The sequence below is a fragment of the Pararge aegeria genome, chromosome 7 (genome assembly GCF_905163445.1).
Source record: "Pararge aegeria chromosome 7, ilParAegt1.1, whole genome shotgun sequence".
Classification (NCBI taxonomy): domain Eukaryota; kingdom Metazoa; phylum Arthropoda; class Insecta; order Lepidoptera; family Nymphalidae; genus Pararge; species Pararge aegeria.
Window position 1 is genome coordinate 20,033,188 of NC_053186.1, and position 18,554 is coordinate 20,051,741.

An 18,554-nucleotide genomic window follows, 5' to 3' on the forward strand; every position below is an offset into this window, starting at 1 on the left:
CTTTAAAGTTAATTATTTTGATATTTTTTTTCAGTTTTATCGTTTATTTTTTTTGGGAGTTTGCTTAACTCTCTGTGATGTGACAAATGACACTGACAATTGAATTGACATTCCGATTTCTCTTCCATTTCCAGTTTTTCCAAAGCCCAATCAGCTGGCTTGGGGTCGCATGATATATTTAAATTGCTCTTTTGTACGAATTTTTAGTAGAATTTACTTCAATCAAGATGCCTAAGAAAAAGACTGGTCAACGTAAAAAAGCTGAGAAACAAAAGCAGCGACAAAAAGAAATTCGCAACGCCAGGGAGCACGTCGACATCGCGCAGCACCCCTGCAACCTGCCCATGGAGTGCGACAAGTGCCTCAAGTAACTATCCTGCCTCTTGCTTGACCCGCGCCCGCTGGCTGCTGATGAGCAATGCGGGTATGCAGGTGCGCTAGTCTCGGAGACTATGGCTGCTTAATAAACAACGTGGCATAGCACCGTAACGCTAGGCAGCATTGTTATACAGTTTTAGTGTCGGGTACCCGTGATTAACGTGGTCCAACTGGGAACCGAACCTGAAGTGGTTACAAACAGTAGGTGGTGTGTACAGTTGTTTATTGAGGTGGAGAAGCAGCATTCTTTTATATGTGTAGAATGGATTAGGTATAATCACATGATACAATACTAGGAAGGTGGAAGATATTGATAGTAATGGTATTGATTCAAAGGCATTATCAAAAATCTTGCTGGCACAAGTTTCATCATTATGTCAACCCATTACCAGCCCACTTCTGGGCACAGGTCTCCTCTCACAATGAGCGGTTGAGGCCCACCATGCTGGCCCATTGCAAATTGGTGGACTTATTATGGAGAACTCTCAGGTATGCAGGTTTCCTTACGATGTTTTCCTTCACAGTTTAAGTGATATTTTAATTGCTTAAAGCGCACATAACATAGAAAAGTTATAGGTATGTGCTGGAATTAAAACTCGCCTTTGCTATCACCGCTTTGACTCAAGTGTCAAGTGGCTTCAGTAAAATTTATTGCCAGCGGCCCTGTACAGTGAATTGCAGCAACTGTAGGACATCTGAGGGCTCAGCTACCCGGAAGTTTGTATTGGTTTCCTAATCTGCTATAATTGTTGTTTGTGTAGGAAGCAGAAGAGCCGTGCCTTCTGCTACTTCTGTTCGGCGGTGCAGCGGCTGCCACAGTGCGCGCAGTGCGGCAAGGTCAAGTGCATGCTGAAGGCGGGTGATTGCGTGGTGCGCCACCCCGGCGTCTTCACCACCGGACTAGGCATGGTGGTATGCACATGCTTGTTCCATGACCCTGTGCTGAGGATGATGATAGTCTTATATACCCTTAGCATGGACTGTTGATGACCAGAGGCTCAAATTCACGACTGCTAGACTATCTATCCAGTAAATGGACATCAAATTGAGAATCTACTGAGATTTTGAAAAAATTAGTGGGATTTAATTATATCCCTGCTCATGCAGTCCTTTTAGGTCCACATCATACACATGGTCCCCTAGGAACCCTAGTTCCTGGAAGTGACCATGTGTATTCAGTGGCGTGCACAGGGTTTTCGACCAGGGTAGGCATAAAGCGGGTAGATGGCGTAAAATGGAAATAATCCTTCTCCCAGATGAGTTTTATAAGCATTTTAGGGTATGTATGTCTTCTGTGTATCTATGAAGTGCAAATTGCAACCCACTGTGTGTATTGTTCTAGCATATGGTTGTATTATGTTCTTTCTGTTTTATTGCCGATTTTTTGTGTATATTAAATCTATGGTTAGTATATCAGATAGCTTAACCTTGTTTTCCAGGGTGCTATATGTGACTTCTGCGAGGCGTGGGTATGCCACGGCCGCAAGTGCCTCACCGCGCACGCGTGCACGTGCCCGCTCGCCGACGCCGTGTGCCTGGAGTGCGAGAGAGGTAATCGTTACGACCCGCGAGGTTAATTGCTATTATGTCTATCGAACCAGCGGTAGAATGACTACGAATAGACAAACTCAATGTTCCAAATTTTGTTCTTCTAAAGTAGTTTGCCCTCCTTATAATGTAAGTAGTTAAGGATTTATTAATATTTATTTCTGGAGCAAAGCTTCTATACTTTTCGACACTTCAACACTGTTTGCATTTTTTTTTAAACAAAATGTATTTTGGAATAATATTTATTGGAGAGAGACCGCGCTAACGTCGGTCCCGTGCGCAGGCGTGTGGGAGCACGGCGGCCGCGTGTTCCGCTGCTGCTTCTGCCAGGGCTTCCTGTGCGAGGACGACCAGTTCGAGCACCAGGCCTCCTGCCAGGTGCTGGAGTCCGAGACCTACAAGTGTGAGTGTACCCTGCCAGCTGGCATGCAGTCTTGCGTATTGCACTTCATGTTCTTATCTCCTAAGAGAAACCTCAGATTCAATTCTGTAAATGTTTTTAAAGTTTTGTGCGAGTAAAGGGAGATAAATGATATGATAAATATAATTGAAATTCAGTGAACTGCTAGTCAAATGTGACGCCAAAGAGCTGTAACGGAGCCCTGCCCGCAGGCCAGTCGTGCAACCGCCTGGGCCAGTACTCGTGCCTACGCTGCAAGACGTGCTTCTGCGAGGAGCACGTGCGGCGGCGCGGCGCCCGCAGCGCGCGCGGCGCCCCGCCCTGCCCGCGCTGCGCCTACGCGCTGCACGTCACGGCCGACCTCAGCATGTCCAGTGAGTGCTGTTCCGTGTCATACCGCCGTCTCGCTCTAACGTATGCGAGGAGCACGTGCGGCGACGCCCCGCCCTGCCCGCGCTGCACGTCACGGCCGACCTCAGCATGTCCAGTGAGTGCTGTTCCGTGTCATACCGCCGTCTCGCTCTAACGTATGCGAGGAGCACGTGCGGCGACGCCCCGCCCTGCCCGCGCTGCACGTCACGGCCGACCTCAGCATGTCCAGTGAGTGCTGTTCCGTGTCATACCGCCGTCTCGCTCTAACGTATGCGAGGAGCACGTGCGGCGACGCCCCGCCCTGCCCGCGCTGCACGTCACGGCCGACCTCAGCATGTCCAGTGAGTGCTGTTCCGTGTCATACCGCCGTCTCGCTCTAACGTATGCGAGGAGCACGTGCGGCGACGCCCCGCCCTGCCCGCGCTGCACGTCACGGCCGACCTCAGCATGTCCAGTGAGTGCTGTTCCGTGTCATACCGCCGTCTCGCTCTAACGTATGCGAGGAGCACGTGCGGCGACGCCCCGCCCTGCCCGCGCTGCACGTCACGGCCGACCTCAGCATGTCCAGTGAGTGCTGTTCCGTGTCATACCGCCGTCTCGCTCTAACGTATGCGAGGAGCACGTGCGGCGACGCCCCGCCCTGCCCGCGCTGCGCCTACGCGCTGCACGTCACGGCCGACCTCAGCATGTCCAGTGAGTGCTGTTCCGTGTCATACCGCCGTCTCGCTCTAACGTATGCGAGGAGCACGTGCGGCGACGCCCCGCCCTGCCCGCGCTGCACGTCACGGCCGACCTCAGCATGTCCAGTGAGTGCTGTTCCGTGTCATACCGCCGTCTCGCTCTAACGTATGCGAGGAGCACGTGCGGCGACGCCCCGCCCTGCCCGCGCTGCACGTCACGGCCGACCTCAGCATGTCCAGTGAGTGCTGTTCCGTGTCATACCGCCGTCTCGCTCTAACGTATGCGAGGAGCACGTGCGGCGACGCCCCGCCCTGCCCGCGCTGCACGTCACGGCCGACCTCAGCATGTCCAGTGAGTGCTGTTCCGTGTCATACCGCCGTCTCGCTCTAACGTATGCGAGGAGCACGTGCGGCGACGCCCCGCCCTGCCCGCGCTGCGCCTACGCGCTGCACGTCACGGCCGACCTCAGCATGTCCAGTGAGTGCTGTTCCGTGTCATACCGCCGTCTCGCTCTAACGTATGCGAGGAGCACGTGCGGCGACGCCCCGCCCTGCCCGCGCTGCGCCTACGCGCTGCACGTCACGGCCGACCTCAGCATGTCCAGTGAGTGCTGTTCCGTGTCATACCGCCGTCTCGCTCTAACGTATGCGAGGAGCACGTGCGGCGACGCCCCGCCCTGCCCGCGCTGCGCCTACGCGCTGCACGTCACGGCCGACCTCAGCATGTCCAGTGAGTGCTGTTCCGTGTCATACCGCCGTCTCGCTCTAACGTATGCGAGGAGCACGTGCGGCGACGCCCCGCCCTGCCCGCGCTGCGCCTACGCGCTGCACGTCACGGCCGACCTCAGCATGTCCAGTGAGTGCTGTTCCGTGTCATACCGCCGTCTCGCTCTAACGTATGCGAGGAGCACGTGCGGCGACGCCCCGCCCTGCCCGCGCTGCGCCTACGCGCTGCACGTCACGGCCGACCTCAGCATGTCCAGTGAGTGCTGTTCCGTGTCATACCGCCGTCTCGCTCTAACGTATGCGAGGAGCACGTGCGGCGACGCCCCGCCCTGCCCGCGCTGCGCCTACGCGCTGCACGTCACGGCCGACCTCAGCATGTCCAGTGAGTGCTGTTCCGTGTCATACCGCCGTCTCGCTCTAACGTATGCGAGGAGCACGTGCGGCGACGCCCCGCCCTGCCCGCGCTGCGCCTACGCGCTGCACGTCACGGCCGACCTCAGCATGTCCAGTGAGTGCTGTTCCGTGTCATACCGCCGTCTCGCTCTAACGTATGCGAGGAGCACGTGCGGCGACGCCCCGCCCTGCCCGCGCTGCACGTCACGGCCGACCTCAGCATGTCCAGTGAGTGCTGTTCCGTCTCATACCGCCGTCTCGCTCTAACGTATGCGAGGAGCACGTGCGGCGACGCCCCGCCCTGCCCGCGCTGCACGTCACGGCCGACCTCAGCATGTCCAGTGAGTGCTGTTCCGTGTCATACCGCCGTCTCGCTCTAACGTATGCGAGGAGCACGTGCGGCGACGCCCCGCCCTGCCCGCGCTGCACGTCACGGCCGACCTCAGCATGTCCAGTGAGTGCTGTTCCGTGTCATACCGCCGTCTCGCTCTAACGTATGCGAGGAGCACGTGCGGCGACGCCCCGCGCTGCACGTCACGGCCGACCTCAGCATGTCCAGTGAGTGCTGTTCCGTGTCATACCGCCGTCTCGCTCTAACGTATGCGAGGAGCACGTGCGGCGACGCCCCGCCCTGCCCGCGCTGCGCCTACGCGCTGCACGTCACGGCCGACCTCAGCATGTCCAGTGAGTGCTGTTCCGTGTCATACCGCCGTCTCGCTCTAACGTATGCGAGGAGCACGTGCGGCGACGCCCCGCCCTGCCCGCGCTGCGCCTACGCGCTGCACGTCACGGCCGACCTCAGCATGTCCAGTGAGTGCTGTTCCGTGTCATACCGCCGTCTCGCTCTAACGTATGCGAGGAGCACGTGCGGCGACGCCCCGCCCTGCCCGCGCTGCACGTCACGGCCGACCTCAGCATGTCCAGTGAGTGCTGTTCCGTCTCATACCGCCGTCTCGCTCTAACGTATGCGAGGAGCACGTGCGGCGACGCCCCGCCCTGCCCGCGCTGCACGTCACGGCCGACCTCAGCATGTCCAGTGAGTGCTGTTCCGTGTCATACCGCCGTCTCGCTCTAACGTATGCGAGGAGCACGTGCGGCGACGCCCCGCCCTGCCCGCGCTGCGCCTACGCGCTGCACGTCACGGCCGACCTCAGCATGTCCAGTGAGTGCTGTTCCGTGTCATACCGCCGTCTCGCTCTAACGTATGCGAGGAGCACGTGCGGCGACGCCCCGCCCTGCCCGCGCTGCACGTCACGGCCGACCTCAGCATGTCCAGTGAGTGCTGTTCCGTGTCATACCGCCGTCTCGCTCTAACGTATGCGAGGAGCACGTGCGGCGACGCCCCGCCCTGCCCGCGCTGCGCCTACGCGCTGCACGTCACGGCCGACCTCAGCATGTCCAGTGAGTGCTGTTCCGTGTCATACCGCCGTCTCGCTCTAACGTATGCGAGGAGCACGTGCGGCGACGCCCCGCCCTGCCCGCGCTGCGCCTACGCGCTGCACGTCACGGCCGACCTCAGCATGTCCAGTGAGTGCTGTTCCGTGTCATACCGCCGTCTCGCTCTAACGTATGCGAGGAGCACGTGCGGCGACGCCCCGCCCTGCCCGCGCTGCACGTCACGGCCGACCTCAGCATGTCCAGTGAGTGCTGTTCCGTCTCATACCGCCGTCTCGCTCTAACGTATGCGAGGAGCACGTGCGGCGACGCCCCGCCCTGCCCGCGCTGCACGTCACGGCCGACCTCAGCATGTCCAGTGAGTGCTGTTCCGTGTCATACCGCCGTCTCGCTCTAACGTATGCGAGGAGCACGTGCGGCGACGCCCCGCCCTGCCCGCGCTGCGCCTACGCGCTGCACGTCACGGCCGACCTCAGCATGTCCAGTGAGTGCTGTTCCGTGTCATACCGCCGTCTCGCTCTAACGTATGCGAGGAGCACGTGCGGCGACGCCCCGCCCTGCCCGCGCTGCACGTCACGGCCGACCTCAGCATGTCCAGTGAGTGCTGTTCCGTGTCATACCGCCGTCTCGCTCTAACGTATGCGAGGAGCACGTGCGGCGACGCCCCGCCCTGCCCGCGCTGCGCCTACGCGCTGCACGTCACGGCCGACCTCAGCATGTCCAGTGAGTGCTGTTCCGTGTCATACCGCCGTCTCGCTCTAACGTATGCGAGGAGCACGTGCGGCGACGCCCCGCCCTGCCCGCGCTGCGCCTACGCGCTGCACGTCACGGCCGACCTCAGCATGTCCAGTGAGTGCTGTTCCGTGTCATACCGCCGTCTCGCTCTAACGTATGCGAGGAGCACGTGCGGCGACGCCCCGCCCTGCCCGCGCTGCACGTCACGGCCGACCTCAGCATGTCCAGTGAGTGCTGTTCCGTGTCATACCGCCGTCTCGCTCTAACGTATGCGAGGAGCACGTGCGGCGACGCCCCGCCCTGCCCGCGCTGCACGTCACGGCCGACCTCAGCATGTCCAGTGAGTGCTGTTCCGTGTCATACCGCCGTCTCGCTCTAACGTATGCGAGGAGCACGTGCGGCGACGCCCCGCCCTGCCCGCGCTGCGCCTACGCGCTGCACGTCACGGCCGACCTCAGCATGTCCAGTGAGTGCTGTTCCGTGTCATACCGCCGTCTCGCTCTAACGTATGCGAGGAGCACGTGCGGCGACGCCCCGCCCTGCCCGCGCTGCGCCTACGCGCTGCACGTCACGGCCGACCTCAGCATGTCCAGTGAGTGCTGTTCCGTGTCATACCGCCGTCTCGCTCTAACGTATGCGAGGAGCACGTGCGGCGACGCCCCGCCCTGCCCGCGCTGCGCCTACGCGCTGCACGTCACGGCCGACCTCAGCATGTCCAGTGAGTGCTGTTCCGTCTCATACCGCCGTCTCGCTCTAACGTATGCGAGGAGCACGTGCGGCGACGCCCCGCCCTGCCCGCGCTGCACGTCACGGCCGACCTCAGCATGTCCAGTGAGTGCTGTTCCGTCTCATACCGCCGTCTCGCTCTAACGTATGCGAGGAGCACGTGCGGCGACGCCCCGCCCTGCCCGCGCTGCACGTCACGGCCGACCTCAGCATGTCCAGTGAGTGCTGTTCCGTGTCATACCGCCGTCTCGCTCTAACGTATGCGAGGAGCACGTGCGGCGACGCCCCGCCCTGCCCGCGCTGCGCCTACGCGCTGCACGTCACGGCCGACCTCAGCATGTCCAGTGAGTGCTGTTCCGTGTCATACCGCCGTCTCGCTCTAACGTATGCGAGGAGCACGTGCGGCGACGCCCCGCCCTGCCCGCGCTGCGCCTACGCGCTGCACGTCACGGCCGACCTCAGCATGTCCAGTGAGTGCTGTTCCGTGTCATACCGCCGTCTCGCTCTAACGTATGCGAGGAGCACGTGCGGCGACGCCCCGCCCTGCCCGCGCTGCGCCTACGCGCTGCACGTCACGGCCGACCTCAGCATGTCCAGTGAGTGCTGTTCCGTGTCATACCGCCGTCTCGCTCTAACGTATGCGAGGAGCACGTGCGGCGACGCCCCGCCCTGCCCGCGCTGCACGTCACGGCCGACCTCAGCATGTCCAGTGAGTGCTGTTCCGTGTCATACCGCCGTCTCGCTCTAACGTATGCGAGGAGCACGTGCGGCGACGCCCCGCCCTGCCCGCGCTGCACGTCACGGCCGACCTCAGCATGTCCAGTGAGTGCTGTTCCGTCTCATACCGCCGTCTCGCTCTAACGTATGCGAGGAGCACGTGCGGCGACGCCCCGCCCTGCCCGCGCTGCACGTCACGGCCGACCTCAGCATGTCCAGTGAGTGCTGTTCCGTGTCATACCGCCGTCTCGCTCTAACGTATGCGAGGAGCACGTGCGGCGACGCCCCGCCCTGCCCGCGCTGCACGTCACGGCCGACCTCAGCATGTCCAGTGAGTGCTGTTCCGTCTCATACCGCCGTCTCGCTCTAACGTATGCGAGGAGCACGTGCGGCGACGCCCCGCCCTGCCCGCGCTGCACGTCACGGCCGACCTCAGCATGTCCAGTGAGTGCTGTTCCGTCTCATACCGCCGTCTCGCTCTAACGTATGCGAGGAGCACGTGCGGCGACGCCCCGCCCTGCCCGCGCTGCACGTCACGGCCGACCTCAGCATGTCCACTGAGTGCTGTTCCGTCTCATACCGCCGTCTCGCTCTAACGTATGCGAGGAACACGTGCGGCGACGCCCCGCCCTGCCCGCGCTGCGCCTACGCGCTGCACGTCACGTATGATGGCGGCCTCGCCACTCGCCAGAAGCGCGAACCAGTATGGACTGTAAAAAAACCCTCCAAAACTTTATTTTTTTGCCCGCGGGGTGTTAAAAGTAGAGTATTCAACGCAGAAAACCATCGATTGCTCGGGATTTGTCCGGTATCACATTGTTTTACGCCCTTGTTGTATAATCTACTTGCTCGTCACGTGGACCGTAACGTATCACTTAGCGTACTAGTATCTGAACCATTATTTCATCACACCTGCTCGTAACATGGATCCTACGACATCGACATAATTCTCATAATCCAAGATATAAGACACGCGTGTTTTATTTAACATTACCGCATTTTTACCGCGCGTTTATGTTTATGGTTTCCCGATTAAATTAAGTTTGTACCTCACTGCAGTTATAGAAGATAGAACCATTTTAATTTAAAAAGGAGATCGTTATTTTCTAAGAGAGTAAAAGACTCTCCTAGAAAATAACGAATTTTAACCTCTGTTTTTCCTTGCAAGTATGATCAAAGTCATATGAAACGCGTATGGTGCATTGCTCATTACACTCTCGGCTCGCTTACCGCGCTCGCTGAGAAGGCGAGGCGCATTGTTATTACATTGAGTAAACTGCAGGTATTTATTTCATTGAGCTACCTCTGACATGAGCGTGCCTGTTATTTATCCGCTAATGTGTTCTCTCGCAGCTCGCTCGCACCGCTACGGGCGCCAGGGCACGGCGCTGGCCGACGACGACGACGACTCCGCGGACTACGGCCACTCCGGTAACGCTCTCCTCGCTTCACTTTACTGCTACATCCTTAAAGCTTCTCCTCAACGGTTTGCGAGACTTCCTACAATCAGAAAGGATACGTGTCGGATTCGACCTGTCCATTCCCATCCGTTGGACTTTTATGTCGGAACTCATACTGCAATGCGACACTTGGTCACAACGTTGGACTGATAATATTATTATTTCTAAAAATAAGGTGTTCTATGTTTGGAGAGGAGACGAGGTTGGCATCCCATTAAGTATTATTGGGTTTATATTTAAATGCTATAATTGCAAACAAGCATTTATCAATGGTGCTACTTACTAGATTACTAGTATACCTACAGCTAGAAAGGTATCTAAAAACTTTAAAGATTTAACTGTTAACAGGATACAGCGCCGATGGCGGGATAGAAGGCGGAGACTACTCGTATTCGGAGTCGGATGATGACGACGATGATGAAGACGATGCCGAGGATGACTCCGAGGATGAAGAATCCGAAGAGGAAGAAGCGGAGGCTAGTTCCGCTGATAAGACCAAGACATAAAACATTACTAGCCCCCCTGAATGCCTCACTTGTTCAAGAGCTGTTATTATATAATCGTCTAGGTTATGTTTGATGGTTTGTAACATATATTCAATAAAAATGTTTGTGCTTTTCATTTTACTGTTAATGATCATCATAATCATCACCGGCTGACGAAGCCGGTTGCTGTCCACTGAAATGTATTTATTTGCTGGACAAGAGATCCTGGGCCGCTCCCAGCGACTCGCTTGATGTAGTCTGTCGTCTGTCCACCTCGTTGAAGCCTTACTTACGCTGCGTTTACCGGCACGGGGACGCCATTCCAGCACCTTAGGACTCCAACGTCCATCGGCTCACTGAGCTATGTGAGCACATTGCCACTTCAGCTTTGCGACTCGTTGAGCTATGTCGGTAACTGTAATTCTTCTACGGATCTCCTCATTTCTGGTTAACGTAGAGATACTCCTAGCATAGCTCTCTCGATCGCTCGCTGAGTGACTGAGCCTTCATATGAGGCCCATAGTAACTCTACCATGTTTTATAACACAGAGCTAATTAATTAATACGCCAAAAGGATTAATTATTAAGTACATAGGTACTAATACATGCAGGACGACTATTAATAATCATTATGACTTTGTTTCTTTTCTCAATATCCCCTTACAATTACGTATGTAAAACATATATGTATGCTTCATAAGGCCTATCACAGGGCTTCATGAATATAGAATTTTTGAATTTGAATATATAATATATCTATGTAATAATATATTAGTAATTTTTCCTAAGTGGGTTTTGAATCAATAAAGTTACAGGTTTGACTAATCTCTTATAGTTCTCTAATAGTTAGTTTAACGTTTTGATCATAAAAATGTGTAGGAATACGCGAACTAATATACGTTGCAAAATTTTAATAAGCACCTCGTATAAGATTCCAGATAGAATTGTATTTGAATTAAAATTTGCTTTGACCGACCGAATTGTGAGAAAATCAGAGCTTAATTGATTTATATAAATATAGGGTCCTTTTCGCGGTCCAGACACGATAGGAAAAATCTGATTAACTACTTTGGGTTTAGTTAAATATTAGTGTTTAACTATAAAAATATTAGATTTTGTTTACAGCGTACATTGTAGGTACACAAAAACAGTCAAAAATTTTTTTAAAGCTCTGACTTGTGTTGGCTGCGAACGAGGAAATCGTGTACAAAGGCTACTGTTTGCTTTAAGCATCTAATATCAAAATAAGGTTGAGACGATTTAAACCTGAGGTAAGTTATCCATTAAACACAAAAAACATCGCTCGAGTTAAATTCGATGCATCGATGTTTCTGAATTAAGTCAATGTGTTGTCGCCACCCTATGCATGTGACAGTTCGCATAGAGTAGGTAGATAAGTCATATTTTTAATAGTTATCTGGCGACTACAACCACAGACCACTGTCCAGTAAATAAATACTACAACTACATTTTCAATGTGACAGTAACATAGTACATATCAGTCTTTCGCTTTACATATTCTAAAAAGAAAAATAGGTGTTAACTTAGTGTAGATTTTACTAAAGGTGTATGTGAGTGGCGCGTAAGTGTCGTGTGCGTGACGTCACCGCAGAGCTAGGTGCAGGCGCGATGTCGCAGGGTCGGTGAAAGTCCCGCACGAGAGCGCGATGGGCGTGGGCCTGCAGCCGCTGGAGTTCACGGAGTGCTTGGCGGACAGCCCGCACTTCCGCGAGAACCTGCAGCGCCACGAGAAGGAGCTGGAGCGCACCAGCCAGCAGATCAAGCGGCTCATCAAGGAGGTCAAGGATGTGGTGCAAGCCGCCAAACGTAAGCCTCCGCCACTCGTGAGCACAAATTAATATTCTACATTAGAGCAGCGCTTGATTAAATCATACCAGATGGTAGGTTCATATTGAGCGGAGTATAGGCTGGTCTAAGTCCCTGCAACATTGAGGCCCTGGAGCTGTTTATATTTCGCGACTTTTATTTTATGTCCAATCTCTTTGTAAAGAATACAACAAGCACCATTTGTAATATCTAAAAGTATGATATATTATGCAACAGACAGGTCAATTAACAATAGTTAAATGGCTGAGTCTCCCTGTCCCTCTGATGAGAGATGAGGCACGTGCCCAGTTGAATCAGCCTAACATGAATTTTCCAAGGTGCTTAAATTAAGCCTTGATATAAATGAATTTTATATACTTGCTATCTTTTCAGTAACTAAATATTATAATCAACATAATGTAAAACAAATTTGTGATCAGTTTGTTATCTTAATAACTGTTATAAGATAAGTGCTAGAAAGATAAGTTTTAAGCAGATTAAGAGTTGATTATTTGATTATGATGAGGATTGTTTGAGCAAATTGTTTCCTTTGTGTTGACATCATATACAGCATTTTTATCTAAATTAATTGAATTTAATGGATATAGCAAAACATTTGTAATGCAGCAAGTCGTATGGTAACAAATATTGTTTTCAACTGGTAAACATGTCATAGAATATGGCACTACTAGTTTGCACACTTGACTAGCTTCTAACCTTATCCATGTGCAACTAATATTTTCTCATACAAAGTTTCATCCCCTATACCCCCAGAATATTTTAGAATTAATATCTAAAGAAAACCAGTATAATATGTAATTTTTAAAACATTTAATTTTAAAGCAGTTGCTCAACTTCAAAAACAGGATTTTAAAATAATCAATACAAATCTAGCAACCTTTATTTCAACTGCTGAGAGATAAGCAAAAAGTGGCCTTTATCATTCAGTCCAGAATCCTCTACGTCCCTCTGAATTCTCACAATTTGGGTCTAAATCTTTAAGTACAGGAGAGACAAACAATATTTTACTGTAAAGATAGCAATAAAGAAGGCAAGGCATTTTCTGCCGGGCCCTGATAAGTGATCAACAATGGAGGAGCATTGTAGTACAGCAAACAAAACTTAAATACAAGTTGTGCCCTTGATGCCTTGTAACCTTGAGTTTATTGAAAGTATTGTATTGTCCTTTAATGTGTATTGCGCAACAGCTGTAGTTCAACAAAGTATAACAAGCTTACAATATAGTATTACAGAGGTCATCAGTGCCTAGCAAACAATCTTGTCATTAATAAGATGAAAAATTGATTTCTTGATTCTTTTCTTTCTCTGCCAATCCATGGAGTTAGTTCTACCATTTGGTTTAACTTCTATTATCACCATTCAAAATTAGGCCAACTAGCTTTACTTGAATTAAAATAGTAAATTTTGTAAAGATTAAATACAAAGGAATAGACTAACATACACATCAATACTATTAAAAGCATGCCATGAAATACACAATGTCACAGGGTAGCGAATTTCAGCTTAGTTTTATTATTCTTTTGTAGTTAAATAATTTCTGCTCTGTGGCACTCCTGACTGCAGTCAGATTTGCCTCACTTTTTGTGGTGTTTCGACACTATAATAATGCAGAGGAGAACACCTTTTTCTTAAAGCTGGTAGAAATTGAACCTCAGCAATCAAGGGTATGTTTAAATAAACTGCCATAACCTTTACATGTTTATATCTTAAGACTGCATTGTCCAGTGTCCGTGTCACAATGGATCTCTGCATGGTATCAGAACTCAAAGTTGTTCTGTGTTTACAGCACAAGACATCCTCATGTCATACTTTCCTTGAATTCAATAAATGGTGACATATCTTAATAAAATAATTGAGGTAACAATTAACCACATACGGCGGAAAACAAGTAGTACGCAATAATTACACATGTGACTGCTGTGTTGGTGTGAGTGCACCTGTGACTCGGAGCCTCGCGTGAGTCAGAGGGTCACCGCTGCGGGCTCTGCCCATAGCCGCCTCCGCCGCGACTAATAACAATAGGTAGTGTTTTGTAGCATCGCCTTATCGCCTACCTATACAGGCGTGTGTTGAAATTCTATTATCTTTAGTTCCATTGTAGGAACATTGGTTTCCAACTAATTAATATTAAAAGCTATGCTAATTAGTCTTTCTGCCAATATTTTCAAGTTTTCGGAGTTCTTCCTTTTATCTGCCTTCTATATACCTAAATTGTGGCGCGGAAACACTACTTTACCGCCTTGCTGGTGGTACATTAATTCAAAAAGCGAAGAGTCTGAACAGTTTCCAGTTCGCTATTTGTTTAATAGGCGATGTTGATTATAGTGTGGGCACAGACAGTCCTGCGGTGGCGACACCGCACTGGAAACACAGTGCTTGTGATAGACGACATTGAGCGTGTCGCAGGGAGGGCCCGAACACACGTGGAACTCTGTGTATGGTAGAAAGCTGTGCTAGAGACCTGTAACCCAGCCGCACGTGTGCGCTTATTATCGTACGTCATGAAAACTGAGTTTTATGTAGATGGTAATTTGACAGGTGAGCATGCTAGGTGAAATCGCTTTGTTCTTCAAAACCGACATTAGTTGTCTCCAACCCACGCAACCTATGTAGGTATTGAAGAACGTATCTCCGAAAGAAAGCAGGCAGGTAATAGTAAATTGCGTAAGCAACTAATGATTGTCAAAATCGTGCGTCGCGGCCGATTCGGAAACGTTACGCAGCACATGTGCCGGTCGTAACAATATCTCAATGATGACCCTACTCCTAGTTACCCGAAGAGTCTGTAATGACGACTTAATGACTTTGGTAATTTTGCACATGAGTCGACGGGTTGGCTAAAAATGAAATGAATCTACTTGGAACAGTCTATCTCGATCGAAAGATTGCTCTGACTCCCCACAAAAAGCTACAATCGAGCTTCTAGAGTGGGTATTAGAAGCTTTGACATAAGAACGAAGGGATTAGCAAGGACTGTTTGTCATGGCGCATAAGGAATAAAGGGTGAGTGCAACCGCTGAGAAGAGCCCGCCTCGCTACAGATAGAAAAAAGAACAATATTGAATTTGAAAACATTCATACATTCAACTTCAACATATTAAAAACACCGGGCCCTGAGTATCTGTTTTTTAAATGTATAGAAGTCGGTCCGTACTTGCACTGTAGGTACGTGAAGTACGTTTCGTCATACTTAGTTTGCCAGGAGTGTGACAATTAGCGTCGCGTTGTTTATTTATCTGATACGTGCTTATCTCGCCGACTGGTAATCGCGTACTTACCTTGCATTGGTGGAATGTGGTTTCCTTTCGTCGTTTGCTTTCTGAAGTAATCTATAACTAGACTGATTATTCAATTTATTTCAAATATAGCGGTTTCACCCGCGTCAACTACGGGTCGCAGCATAATGGTACATAGTACCTACCTATACATTTCCTTAATAAATAGACTATACCTACCTAGCGCAAATATTTTTTCAATCGGACTGACAGTTCCATTTATACAAACAAACTGTAAAGGTTATTGATAATAACTATATTCATGTGGCGCGGTTGCACGTGCTGAAGAAGCTGCCCTGTGTAGGTCTGAGATACTAGTCGAAGATGTGAACGATAGCAGCGCGTTTTGTGAGTTGCCGCGGTTGAGGCGGGAATTTATAAGACGGAATACCTACACAAGAATAAAATTTGCTTAGGAGCTATTTGCGCAAGTGCGCCTGAACTGAGCCCCGGCTGGCGATTGCTAACGGCGCTGTGTGCAGGTCTGGGCGCGGCGCAGCTGGCGCTGGCGGCCAGCATGGAGCAGTTCGAGTTCGCATGCATCGGCGCCTCCACCACGGAGGACGAGCGCGTCATCGGCCGCTCGCTGCACCACTTCGCGCAGCTCATCCGCACCGTGGAGGACGAGCGCGACCGCATGGTGAGCAGCGCGCGGACCCGGAATTACTTAATGCTGTCCCTTCATATGCACGTGCTAAAAAAATATAAATAATGGAAGGCCCAGGTATTCAGATATTCACTTCAATACCCACAATGTTCAGGATGGCACTTAGATCTTTCATTAATTAACAGTATTATTGAAGCTAAATACCTAGTTTCTTATCAGTAATCATTTATTCTCATAACTATTATTCTTCCTTCCTATTAAAGTATTCATTTTATAAAAGAAATCTTTAAAGCCCACCAACCTGCTTTAGAGCAGTGTTGTGGGTCTGTACTCTATAAACCTGACTTCCCAAGGAGTGAAATAAAACAACTGGACTGACTCTAATACTGTATATTAAGCTTCTCTATAATTCATATTACTTGTTACCTTCAAATGACTCTACTACCAGTTCGGAATGCTGTCTTCGGCAGAGAAGACCACTGGCAAGAAACTCTACCGTTGCTCTTTTATTCAATCAATTAAAACAACTTATAAACACAATTACAACATCATCATTACAACGTCATATGTAATAACGCTAGGCCCTTTGATACAAGACATATTTTAAGACAGGTAAAACATAACCACTATTACCACTTATAACATCAGGACTTTTGGAACAAGTTGTTTGTATAGAGCAACCTCTGCTACATAAACTGTCGGTATAAAGTTATGCTAGGGCTCCATATATGATACCTAAATAAACCAAAGGATGAGATATACTTATCTAATGCAACATCAGGTACAACCATAGTACCAACAACTTTTAACAACTCCATCACCAGTACATACGACTTGTGTCGCCACAACAATATTTCTTTAAGTGTATCGTTTCCATTATAAATCATCTCAACCCAATTTGTAACGTTCTATCCACAATACTTTAATTAATCTCCTTTTCTTAATCAATTCATTTTTAAATCCGTCCTCACTTTTCTTTGCCGCCAATCTAACTTGTCAAACTCGCGTCTCCCGCCATAGATCCTATACTTTTATTTGACAGTTTACTAAAGTCCATTATTCTATTTTCAATACATTATCAATGAGTATACAAACTATTATTTGTTGATATATTTAATATAATCATCGGGTTTATCATAGATAAAGTGCTGTAATTCCCTATTTCCTAACACGGCCATTCTGACAAGTACTTCGTTCTCGAAGTACATAGGGTTATTCTTTTTAGGTATATGTATTGTATCATAAGTCTTTAGGTTCAAAGAACATCCTTATAAATACATCATCTTATGTACACCTCTATAAAATTAGTTCATGGTATATAAGCATAAAAAATCATCAAATCAGTTACATTCTGTATACACTTTTATCAACTGTAAACAATATTTTATCAAAAGATAGGCATAATCATAACATTTTATAATTAAAGTGAAAGAGACCAAAAAAAATTTTCATCAAAATTCCACACCATTTAACAAATTATAACAATGTAATACTTCTATCAAAGTAAAAAAAAGATTAATTTTCAACAATGTAAATCAAAAATACTCATTTTCATTTATCTTGTACATGTACAATCACAATCCAAATATTTCCATCTCAATATAAATCTCAAACAATTTATCCATTTGCCTCCAGTCAAACTTTATCAAAATATACACATAATTGTATTTCTCCTCAATTCTGTTATTTGCATTGTTAGTCTTATTTAGTCAGAGATGCAATCGGTACAGTCTAATAGTCAAACCAATATATACCAAAACACCAACACCCACTGGTGATATCAACAACATCATCACTCTCAAGTGATATCAATAACATCATCACCCACTGGTGATATCAACAACATCATCACTCTCAAGTGATATCAATAACATCATCACCCACTGGTGATATCCACATCATCATCACTCTCAAGTGATATCAATAACATCATCACCCACTGGTGATATTCATATTTTTTCCACTGTCCAAGTCAAGTAATATATAAGATAAATATAAATAAATTAATATAAAAACGCTAAGATGGAATTATTTCTATTAGTTTACATCTTTTTTTTTTATCATCTCATCATAAAAGCCAAAGTATATTCAATGTTTGTTCAATTGTTATTTCTATTATTCAATGTTTTATTTCAATCTAAACATCAATTAAACCACCTGTTTAACAGAATCATTTATCATGCAAGGACTCTTAAAATTTCACATAAAATTTGAGATTTTAAACAACTGTTAACCTAAGTATAATCTAATTATTTATAATGCAACTAATATATTTTCCTTTGCAGCAGCAACATTAATTTAGTTTATAATTGTATTTTATTTATATCATTTTTAAAAACTTCTCTCAACATCATACTGAAAGATCACTGACCTAACCTAACCCACAACATTTAAGCTGACTCCTAATTCTTTTCTTCACACAACCCAACATAGAAACTAAACTATTTCATTTAGCTATTCAGTAGTAATTTTCCCTATATGTATTGTTCTGACACATAATCATATTCTATTCTATTCTACCAACAAATTTTTTTTTTTTTTTTTGTTTTGTTTTGTTTTATGTGTATTCTTTTATATGTTCTGAATAATTTACACAATCTCTCCTATCTCGGCTTTCCTGACAAGTACTTCGATCTCGAAGTACATAGAATAGTTCCTAAATAAAAGTCGACAGCTTGGCTAACCTGACTAGTTGCTCAATATAAACTTGAAATCTTGTATGTAATAAATAAGAATTAAAAGAAAAATCTATTACACATTCCGTTCGGCTAACCTGACCAGTTAATTTATTTTAGCCTGGACAGACTAA

At 48.7% G+C, this 18,554-nt stretch overlaps 2 protein-coding genes across 2 annotated transcripts in view; both read left to right on the forward strand.

Annotated features, from left to right (window-relative positions):
- The first annotated feature begins 34 nt into the window (after positions 1–34).
- LOC120625186 (zinc finger protein 330 homolog) lies at positions 35–10,151 on the forward strand. Its single transcript, XM_039892169.1, has 7 exons — positions 35–367; positions 1,140–1,290; positions 1,818–1,929; positions 2,210–2,329; positions 2,539–2,700; positions 9,424–9,501; positions 9,879–10,151. The coding sequence occupies exons 1-7, from the start codon at positions 228–230 to the stop codon at positions 10,034–10,036; spliced, it is 921 nt and encodes a 306-aa protein (XP_039748103.1). The 5' UTR covers positions 35–227; the 3' UTR covers positions 10,037–10,151.
- Positions 10,152–11,297: 1,146 nt separating this feature from the next.
- Positions 11,298–18,554, forward strand: part of LOC120624872 (rho GTPase-activating protein 26) — a 30,232-nt gene continuing 22,975 nt past the window's right edge. Inside the window, exons 1-2 of the mRNA XM_039891625.1 lie at positions 11,298–11,842; positions 15,621–15,778. Of these exons, the coding sequence (XP_039747559.1) occupies positions 11,683–11,842; positions 15,621–15,778 (318 nt within the window). The 5' untranslated portion in view covers positions 11,298–11,682. The remainder of the gene's footprint in view (positions 11,843–15,620; positions 15,779–18,554) is intronic.